We start from the raw sequence: 10935 nt of genomic DNA on the forward strand, positions 1-10935 counted from the left end.
CTCAAGTGTGTTCTTGCGTCTCAGGATCATTCAACTAGACACATTCCAGCTCAGAAACTGTTAGTTACTTACTGATATCAAGAAGAAGACAATATAATTTGAACTCACAGAATGTGGACGTCTTAATTCTTAAATCTCAATTCAGGAGGGTAACAGTAATCAAGATCATCACAAGAAAGATATTTTGTGTTTCATAAAATATTTTTGATTGTGAATGAACGTTAATATTTTTTGTCTTCCAGTTGACCTGATAGACAACTGTATAGAAAACATGAAACACATTCATGCACAGCTGAATTTAGATGCCCTTAAGCCTGGGAAAGCACAGAAAAAAAAGGTAAGCATAAAAACCAAAAGACTGGTATGATAGGGTACTTCCAGCTCTTTTTTATTTGCTTTTTGGTTTTTGTGTGTTTGATTTTGTTTGGTTTTTTTTCCCCCTTGAGATGGATACTGTTGGTATCTGTCACAGGTGAGACAGAGTTAAATGAAAACTTGTAGTGGATCTGGATACTGGGGCTGCTTTAAGATTCAATGATTTTAGAGCTTTTATCAACTTGATTATCTCTCACACTAGCCCACCCAGAGTTATGTTCACTAGGTTCAACTTCCTTTTCCATTATGGAGGTGACTGCTGGTTCAGGAAAGTCAGGCAGAAAATCACATCTGTTTATGCTTTGCAGCTACTCAGTTCCCAGTCTTGGGTGTTACTGGCCAAAGCCCCTGGGTGTGTGCTGGTGTTTCGGCGTGTGCCAAAAGTTCCATACAAACTTAAGGACAAAATTCTTTACTGTAAGGGTGACGGAGCACTGGAACAGGCTGCCCAGAGAGGTGGTGGAATCTCCATCTCTGGAGATGTTCAAAACCCTCCTGGATGCTTTCCTGTGTAACCTGTTGTAGGGAACCTGCTTTGGCAGGGGGATTGGACTAGATGATCTGAGGTCCCTTCCAACCCCTACCATTCTGTGATTCTCTGATTCTGTCAGTGCTTGCAATTTATGATATTTAGCTGACAGCAATATTTAAGAGTACGGTGTTATTTTCATACATAGTTAGACTTTCAACCTTGACTTCATGGTCCTATCCAATCCAGCTAATTTTTCCCATCTTGTTTCCACAATAATATTTTTTTCTGTTTCTTGGGTTTTCTTTCTCAGTGTCTTTCAACAAGTGCTAGGCATTTAGGTTTTTTTCTGTTCCTGTACCAGTCAATCTCCCTCCCACCCCAAAACCACTTTGAGTCTGCTTGCGCGTCTAAGTCATTTTTTTAATTATCTGCCTTCTCCTATTAGCTGGCTTACAGTTCTAATTCATTTTTTCTCCTGTATGCTTGATTGACATCTCAGTCTCTTGTCATCAGACTCAATTGTCTCTAGCTTTATCTTCTTGTCAGAGTTTGTTTGGTTGGTTGGTTTTTTAACTTCATACTTGCAAACCACCTCCTGTACTCACAGTTTCTTCTCTCCGTTCACAATTTCTTTGTTTAGCCTTTTTTTAACCTCCCTTACACTTGTTCCAGACTCACATTACCCAGCTCTTTCTTACTACATCTAGACATAGATTATTTCTTACCATCATACAACAGTTTCATAAGATTTTTGTTGTAAGCTGCTTGTTTTCTACCACTTTCTTCTGAGAATTATTAAAATACAGACAATAACATCTGCTGTCAAGTTTGATGTCTTGACCACTCCCACTTAAAGCAGAAATTGCAGGAAACAATTTCCTGCAGGATATTTCTTCATTGTTTGAGTTTGATAGTATTTTTCTGTGTGGTGTTGGCAAAAACAAATATTAGCTTTGATTTGTGAGAGAGTGGAACTGTGTTTTATAAGAATGAGCTCTGAAAATAATTTGAATTTGACTGTGACATTTGAAGGCTACAGTATTTTTTCTTGAGATCTAAACACATTTATTATCACTTCTTCAAGGGAGGTGGCTGAAAGGTCTCCTGCCCTGGTAATGTCAAGTGAGATTGAAGTCAGTTGGTTCTTCGTATTTCTTGGATTGAGAAGGGGGAAGCTGGGTACATTTGCTTCTCTGCTAAATGTAGAAGGAATTTAAAACTTGAAAGAAATTAAGGAAAAGAGCCTCTGAGAAAGGTCAGAAAGACTGTTTTTGTTTAATTAAGAATTATTTGAAAGAGATTTGTGAAAGAGTTTGTGGCACATTTCCTGTCTGAGCTGGGACTGTAGGTTACTACATCATGTTTAAGCATGCTGTTCATCATATGTGGTGCATAATGACAAGAAATCTAGTTTCACATGAGGGAAACTGAGACATTGCTTTCATAGTCAGCTGATCATTCACAAAACTGCCCCTCAACCCACTCTGAGGCACAGCTCTCAAAGTGAGGTTATCAGAGGTTATTTTCTTTTTCTCTTTCTTTTCTTTCAGCTGTTGGGGAAAATCTATTTGACCTAGCTTCATTCTCAGGGCAACTGGAGTATTTTACCTAAGATTCCTTTTCTTTCACAATAATTACTGTGATGATAACCAAGGGCCTGAGAAGTATTTACAAATAGTCAAGCTTTCAGAAAAAAATCCTGTTAAATAGAATCTTAGTAAAAAACAAGATAACCTAAAATAAATAAGTAAAACAGTGACATCAACACAATCTATAACTTTTTCAACCTTCTAGAAGTTTACACGTTAAATATAAATTGTAGCTTGTGGCATTTTATGGGATTTAGTGCTATCTGTATTTATTAAATACATTGATACATGTATAAGTTCTTGAAGAAACTTCTTAGAGTTAGCATTTTATTTAGTTAAAAATGAGACAAACCACTCAAAATGCATTTGTAATGATGACTTGTGTGTTTCTTTTTCATCTGCTACATCTGACTTTTATTAACTATTTTGAGAGAAGACTTTTACTTCATCTCTAAATGTCATCAACTGTACATGATACGATTTATAAGCAAGCATTGTTGCTTCACATTGTCTGAGATTAAGCATGAATCCTATTTTACATTTTTGTTCCTTTATGCTTGATAAAACAGAAATAGTTTCCTGTGGTGAACAAACTTACTGGAATTTGATTGTCTTTCAGAAATGGTTTAGTATGTCAGCCTTATAGAAGTTAGGTCAGCCATCATTAACCTTTTAGTGTCACAGCACTGTCATGAAGATAGATATTTTGTTTACTTGTTCTTGAATCTTAGTATAGTACCTCACTGTACAAGGGTTTGTATTTATCTTTGTAATATTCTTATCAGGTTGGAAACTATTTCCGTTATTAAGGATAGGGAACTAAGACACTGGGAATATAAGGATGGATTGGTCTGACCAAATGCAGAGATCTGCAAGACAGAGCTGGTTTATCCTTGTTTTTATCTAAGGAAGAAAAATAGGTGCTTCTAGAGAGTGATTCATTTGACTTATTTTAGATGTCTGCTTAAGGATGGAACAAACACCCAGAAAGAGTTCCCACCCGTTCTTCATTAGTTATAAGAGAAATGGAGCTCTGCATTACAGATCTCTGCATTTAGCCAGATCAGCACTCCTAGAAAATAGTATCTGGATTATAAAGAGAGATGAGGGTGACTCCCAAGAAACTTGTTATAGATGTCTTTAACATACATGTTTAAAGGTAGGTGAAATGAATCTTACCTGAGATCAGAAGGAAATTCTGCTAGAGATGTGACCCAAATGTTGATGCCTTAGATTTGCACCTCTCCTTTGAAATCTCTTTCCTCCTTTTACAAAACTAATTCTGGTCTTATGTTAATGATCTTCAAATATTTTTCCCTGGATAGGAGGATAACCTTATCAAGCAGTTAAGGCGTTCTATGCAGCTTCTCAGAAACTGTCTCTTTCAAAATGAAGAATGCAAAGTAAGTATTCTCATACTGAAATACTGTGAGCTCATTCAGTTACTGAATGAAGATCATTTTTTTTTTTTTTTTAATTTTGAACTTATATTAAAGCTGGCTAAATTTAAGTTTTATGTTAATAGCAAGAAATACTTCAAATTTCATTATTATTCCCACCTACTAAGAGTATTTCATACATGCATTAGGAACTCAATGTTCGTATTGAAACATAATCTCCCAAAGGTTTCAGATGGCTATCATCATTTATACCCACTTCGAGTTTGTTTAAATTAATAATTCCAATATTCGAAGCATATAATCTGAAAAATGGATATGAAGAAAAGTATGGGGCCAGAAGAAAGGCATGTACGAGATACACGTCACATCTTAGAAAGCAATTTCCTCTCCTTATTCCTCTCTCCTTTTTTCCTATGCCTTTCTGAAAAAAAAAAAAAACCCCACAAACCAAAACAAACAAAAAAAAACCCCTAAGTAATAATTTACCATTTACTTTTCTTTGTCTGAGTTTATTTCCACTAATCCTGCAAGACACAATTTTGATTTCATCTTGATTTTTTAAAACCATTTTTTTTGCTCAGAATCTTGTTTTTAATTTTTTCTTTTCATGTCACATTATTTGTTTCCTCTGTGCTTTTCAACTTCTTCTCTACTTCAGTTTTTCTGCATACCTTTTTTTGCATGGGGAAAACAGTACATTTTTTCCTCTATTCTTTCTTTCTGATCACTATTCATCCTCTTTCTTACTGTTGATATCTTTCCCACATTTATTTCCATTTTTGCTTTCAGAGTTTAATTTGTCTTGGCATTGTGATGCAACTTGAGTTACTTTTAGCAAATGCAGTGGTGGAACCACAAGATTTCCAGACCTTCCAGAAGTACCCCTATTGAGGGCATGTTTCGGCATCCTTTTTGTGTACAGAACACCATGTTAATTATGGGCCTGAATAACTTGGTTGTACCATAATCTCAGATAATTGTGGAATATTTTTCTTGTTTTGATCAGGGGTCCGTGGAGACAGTTGCTTGGAGGAGAGGAGGAGATTGCTGCTGATAACAGAAGTTTTCTATTATTTAGTCTGTAGAACAGTACTCTTCTATTTCCATGCTTTTTGAGTTCCAATAACTAGTTTAGTTGGAGTAGAATAAAACTTCAGAATAGGGAGCTCTTGAACAATCAGTTTGAATACATCTTTACTTTTGTTTGCATATCTCTCAGTAATTGAAACCTGCGTGGTGATTTTGACCAGGATAATTTCATTAGTGTTGAAATGAGGGTATTGGTTCTCTCTGTACGATCTTTTAAGCAAACTAATGGGACACAATAAAATAAAAATATGCTTTTCTCACTCTACTTATACTCAATTTTAAAAGTATTTAATGGTATAATAATTTAAGTTCCTTATCTTGTTCTTGTAGATGGCAGCATTCAAAGCTCATCTTGTTCCTGTTCTGCATTTGCTTTGGCCATGGTTTTTAATAGATGATTCTTCAATGCAAATAGCTCTGCACTTGCTTTGTGTCTACACTGCAAACTATCCTGCAGGTATGAGAGTCTCTCTATGATGTAATAGATCACAATATTTAATCAGAATAATTAAGACAGAAAAGCATAATAAAGGGAAAAGAGTGTTTATTATCACGGTAGAGGAAAGTATAAAAGTCCATCAAAGTCTATAAAGAGTTTTTATTTTAATACATTCAAGACTTTTGCTCAGATCCTGTTTCAGTCTGTTGGATTTAGCAAGAGTACAATTGTATTAAAGGATTACATAGTGTTTAATTCAAACCATTATGTTTGAAGGTTACATTGAAAGTCCTGCCAAACTGAATAGAATTAGTGTAGAAACACCACTCTAGGAGTACTCTCCCAGAACAGCATATCAGTATTTTATACAATTTGTACTTCAGTTCTTATTGAGAACATTCTGGTTTTGAAATATCCAATAAGCTAATTTAATTCTATATTAAATTTCTTCAATTTATTTATGCATTGGGCTAAGTAGCCTGTATTTGTGTATTTTTCATAAGGTTTCTCTTCTTCATTTGAGGAACACCTTTATTTCCATTAATGAGTAAATATCCACACTACTAGAAACCTGTTCTTTTTTCTAGTATGAATTTGTCTCATTCCATAAGCTGATTATGGACTCAGGTAGTGGCTTGAAGAGCTATTGATTTCTTCCTGTCAAGATATCATAAGAGTTAGCGTGGTTAAAATACATTAACTGAACAGTTTCAGAGCTTTTTTACCCTCTTTTTAAGTTGGTGTCTCCAGATCTTAAATGAGTTTGTGATGCCTTTTTTTTCGTGATAACTTTTTTTTTTTTTAATATAAAATTAAAATCTAATGACCTGTGATGTACTGGAAATCAAGCTGAAGTTCTGATGATCTTTCTTGTTCCTTCATGCTGAATGACTCTAGGCTGCCTCTTTATTTTCCTTGCTAATAAGGGCAAGTGATTTTAGATTAATCACATTTTTTCTTTCTGTTCAGGTTAGTTGGCTTATGAGGTGACACAAACTTACCTACTCTGAACTAGTTAACCACTTCCCCTTAGGGTAATCAAATAAAGAAATGCATGTAGATGTTTGTAACAGTTAAGAACAGTTTCATTTTCTTTTACTTTTGCATTGTAAGAAGTTAATTGTTGTTGCAGATAGTAAATGCCACTAAATAAGAAGGTATATATGTGTATTTGGGCACAAACATCATGTTGGTAACTTAGATGTTCCCTGCCACTAATTAATTTGAGCTTGTAGATTTGTAGCATAGGATTTTACATGCTAATATTGTACAAGGTAATGACAGATGCAGATGGTGCTTTTATTTCTCAGAAAAGTATTTTAAGAAACTTATTAAACCTTTCAGAGAGACCTCTTCTTCTGAATCAGTTTCAGAGGGTCCCTTCAGATTCTGATGCCAAATAATTGAATAATGCCTTAGATCTAATGTTCTGGTTTTTAAGGAGGCTTTCTGAGACAGAACAATGGCTTCTCTAGCAGAATCACCTCTTAGATTCTAAACAATAGGACAGTAGATACCTTTTCATGTCAACTGCCACATTCAGGCATGGTTCTACTCAAAGCAGGTGCCATTGAATTCACTGAACAACAAAACACAATCCTTTCACAAATCCTACCTCAATCTTTGAGCTGTTAGACTGCTCTTTCTATAGATGTTTTGGGTTTTTTTTAAATTTATATGTGCCTTTCTCATGTGATAAACATTTCATCTCTTTAAGGTTGTGCTTCACTTTGTTGGGGCAGTGGTGGACAATCGTCACTTCCATCTGTACGAAGTGCAACTGGCAATTCGTTAATTTATAACATCTTGAAACTGGCTTCCCAAGTGTCAAACGATAACAGCCCAATTCAGCAGGTGGTCTTTTGTCTTCTTTCTAACCTTGCTTTGTCTCATGATTGTAAAGGCATTATTCAGAAGGTAAGTAAATAATATTCTTGATTTTAGCAATATGAAGGAAGCATTTTCCTTTTTAATATAATCTCATATTTCAATATGGATTGTCTTTTGATCATATAGAGATGCTTCTGCAGGAATCAAAACCATTGTGTCTTCTCAGTTAGTTGTGTTGCTGTTCCCTAAGTGCAGCATGTAATTTGGTCATATTCATAGTCTGGGCAGAAACAGCATATGGAACTACACAATTTTTGCTAGAGCTTTTTATAAACTCTCAGTTTCTCTGGGGTGTAAAATTTTTAATACCCATAGATATTGGTAGCAATCACTACTGCTCATGATAGTGAGCATACAGTAGAACAAACTGTTTGTGAGTAAACAAGAAATTAAACATTGCATAAATCACTAGGTATACTGTGTGAAACATTATTTTTACAAAAATTATAGTTTTGGAAAAGATGTCCTACATGTCAATAATTGACTGTTAGGTAAAAATCTATTCTTATTATATAAATATAAGTACTGTCTTTTCCCTTTTTAATTTGTGTATTGAGTGATCTTTATCACATGTTCTTTGAAAAATCTGTTTCTTTTAAATTTAACTTTGATCATTTAAATAAATTCAACACCTCAAGAGAAGTCAATCCATGTAGAAAATCAACTATAGTGGTGACGTGTTAATACTAACACAACAGAAATTATAAAAAGTATGTTTGTTTTTAGCGTCTTTTATAGTAGTTTAATAATTGCAACAATTTATTTCAATTTACATTAACAATATTCTGTGCTTGGACCTAATTACCCGTTAGAAAAGGCAAGGGGAAATATGATCTTTTTGTGGTCCTAATTATGTAAAATCTGATCATACAGTTACAAAATTGGTGATATTCAAACTTTTTGATAGAAATGAAGAGTTTGAGATCTCTTCTATGGTATCTTCTGTTCGGTGAATTGTTTTGGCTTTTGCTGTCTTCAGAGTTTCACTCTAGCGTGATAGTATTTATTCTTCATTCTCTTTCCTGAGCTCTGCTTTCATGTGTAAGCAATGCCTGATTACTAATTCCATCTATGAAAATTAAATTATCAATAATATATTCACATGGAGAAAACTGCAATGAGTTTATATGCTGGATTGTTTGCTTTTGACCAGATACCTGTGTGTCGTCAAGGGTCAGTGAGGTTTGGAATATTTAATCAAGGACTTTTTTCATCACAGCAATGTTATGTTAGAACAGCTCCCTATTCCAAAAGCAGAATAGATTTTTACCAGCTCAGAATATCCTTAAAGTGGAGGCAAACCCTGAGACTGGGAAGTGGAAGTGTATGCTATGTCAACACACTGGTCTTTTTCTACAAAGCTTACAAAAATAGAGGACGTGACTATGACTGTCAGTGAAGGGGGGATAGTGTAGATCCTTATTGGTCCCTTCCACCTTGAGATTCTCTGTGATTCTATGATACCTTTAACATTTGCTAATAACACAAGCAATAGTAAATAAAGAATCAAGAATACATTAGGTAAGTAATCCATTGATTCAGTTAAATAGCTCCTAGCTTATTTTTGGGCAGAAATGCTAAGTGCAAACCAAAAACTTACGTAGTGGTGGGAGTTAGCCTTTAAAGAAATTTATTGTCTTGGGCCAACTTTTATGTATCTACACTGCATCAGTTATTACAGAAGAAAATGTATTTTATGGTATTAACTTTTTAACCAATATCTGAATTCTTTTTTGTATGTAATTCTTTCAAAAATCCTTGACAAATAATGTGTTCCCTGAAATATGTAAATGAAACATTAGTACCAGTTCTTGGTTAAGTATGCAGATTGGGAGGTCAAAGAGCAGTGAAAAAACCACAGAATACTATAAATTCTAACATTCTTATCCTTCCTTCTGACAGAGTAACTTCCTGCAGAACTTCTTGTCTCTTTCATTGCCAAAAGGAAGTAATAAAAATCCTGGTAATGTGTCTACTCTTTGGCTAAAGCTGCTACTGAACATATCTTTTGGAGAAGATGGACAGCAGATGATCATGAAGATAAATGGTTTTTTAGACCAGATCGTGGAAATGAGTAAATACAAACACAGGAGCAGCCAACATCTAGCACTTCTTATTCTACATAACTTATGTTTTAGTCCAACTAATAAACCAAAGATATTAGCTAATGGTAAGTATCTATATGGTATACAAGCTATTTTACTCTGAGAATATTATGTCTTCCAGAATACCATGTGTTCACCTTAATTTCCATCCTGATGTGGCTTTAATTGTGGCTACTGGGAGTTATAAAACAGTTTAATGGCTTAGTCAGTTTGTATGCATAGCTGATGGCTGTACATAGCATGCATGTTTTATTAATGATGGCTTAATTTTTTAGCATTGCTTGATTTTGTTTTGCTATATTCTTTTTAACACTTCTTTCAGTGTAGTCTACCAATTTTGTGAGCATATTTAAATTTAATTAATCTGATGATAAAGTGTCTGTAATTCTTCTGCCATACCAGTACTTGTCATAGAAATAAGTGTACTCCAAGCATCAAAATACTGAGGTATGTAAATATGTGTGCTTTTGATGATATTTTTCTAGATGAGTTGCTTTATTTATTTATTTTTCTCATTAGATAAAGCAATTGCAGTACTTTCTGCCTGTTTGGAAAGTGATAATTGTGCTGTTCAGAGAATAGGAGCAGCTTCGCTTTGGGCTTTGCTTCACAACTATCAGAAGGTTAGTATTTGAGAAATACTTGAAAAAATTCTAATGTTATTTTTATTATGCTATAAGCAATACAGTAACCTTTAAGTAGGTGAAAATAAAATTTGCAGCTGCAGTTCCATTTTTTTATTTTAAATAATAAATAACTGCTCAGGCTAGGAGGTTAAACAGGTAAGGAAGCAGCTTGTCATTTGTGATTTGTGACTGCTTATATAAATGCAAGCTGTATGATGATACAGTCGTATTCTATTTTTAAGATTCCTTCATCATCTTTTGTTCTGTTGAATTATTGCATTTTCTAAACTTTGTTCTTAAAATAATTCCTTCATCATCTTTTGTTCTGCATTTTTGTTCTTATTGCATTTTCTAAACTTTGTTCTTAAAATGTGAATGGGGAAGAAAGCCAGATCGTTGTATTTTGTGTGTTTGTGTGTGATACAGGCAAAAGTGACTTTGAAGAATCCATCAATAAGGAGAAGAATAGATGAGGCTTATTCCTTAGTGAAGAAAAGTAAGTCTTACTTCCAACTAATACTAATTCTGTATTTTTTCCATCAGGTAGACCATTAATACATTTCAATTTGCATCATCACAATGAGGTTTTGTTGTGCTATGCCTTTTTGAAAGGAAACTTTTGTCTCTATAATAATGAGTAGTAATATGGTTTATGGTTAGGCATCTTATAGATACAGAAAAGTGCCTCTTGGTTAACAAGTTATAAATAAGACCTCAGGTAACTGCTAAGGTTAGTTTGTAAGAATAGATCTGATGGTGCTCACAGCAAAATGCTTTCTTTGCACAGTACACTTCTGTGTTAGTTCTTAAATTTAGTGATAAGAAAAATTGTTCATTTAGCATTGACTCTGCTTTAAAGTGCTCAGCCTCACTGTTCAGCCATATAGAGAGGGAATCAGAACAGATCATTGTACCAGTCTTAAAATACTGTACCATGAGTTAGCTGACTT

At 34.2% G+C, this 10935-nt stretch overlaps 1 protein-coding gene across 1 annotated transcript in view; it reads left to right on the forward strand.

Annotated features, from left to right (window-relative positions):
- LOC104527663 (rotatin-like) overlaps positions 1 to 10481 on the forward strand; it is a gene marked incomplete at its 3' end in the record, with an annotated part of 17879 nt that extends 7398 nt beyond the window's left edge. Inside the window, exons 5-11 of the mRNA XM_010171448.1 lie at positions 243 to 337; positions 3762 to 3839; positions 5256 to 5382; positions 7082 to 7281; positions 9157 to 9424; positions 9879 to 9982; positions 10412 to 10481. Of these exons, the coding sequence (XP_010169750.1) occupies positions 243 to 337; positions 3762 to 3839; positions 5256 to 5382; positions 7082 to 7281; positions 9157 to 9424; positions 9879 to 9982; positions 10412 to 10481 (942 nt within the window). The remainder of the gene's footprint in view (positions 1 to 242; positions 338 to 3761; positions 3840 to 5255; positions 5383 to 7081; positions 7282 to 9156; positions 9425 to 9878; positions 9983 to 10411) is intronic.
- Positions 10482 to 10935: the final 454 nt, after the last annotated feature.

The sequence above is a fragment of the Antrostomus carolinensis genome, unplaced genomic scaffold, assembly GCF_000700745.2.
Source record: "Antrostomus carolinensis isolate BGI_N321 unplaced genomic scaffold, ASM70074v2 scaffold39557, whole genome shotgun sequence".
Lineage (NCBI taxonomy): Eukaryota > Metazoa > Chordata > Aves > Caprimulgiformes > Caprimulgidae > Antrostomus > Antrostomus carolinensis.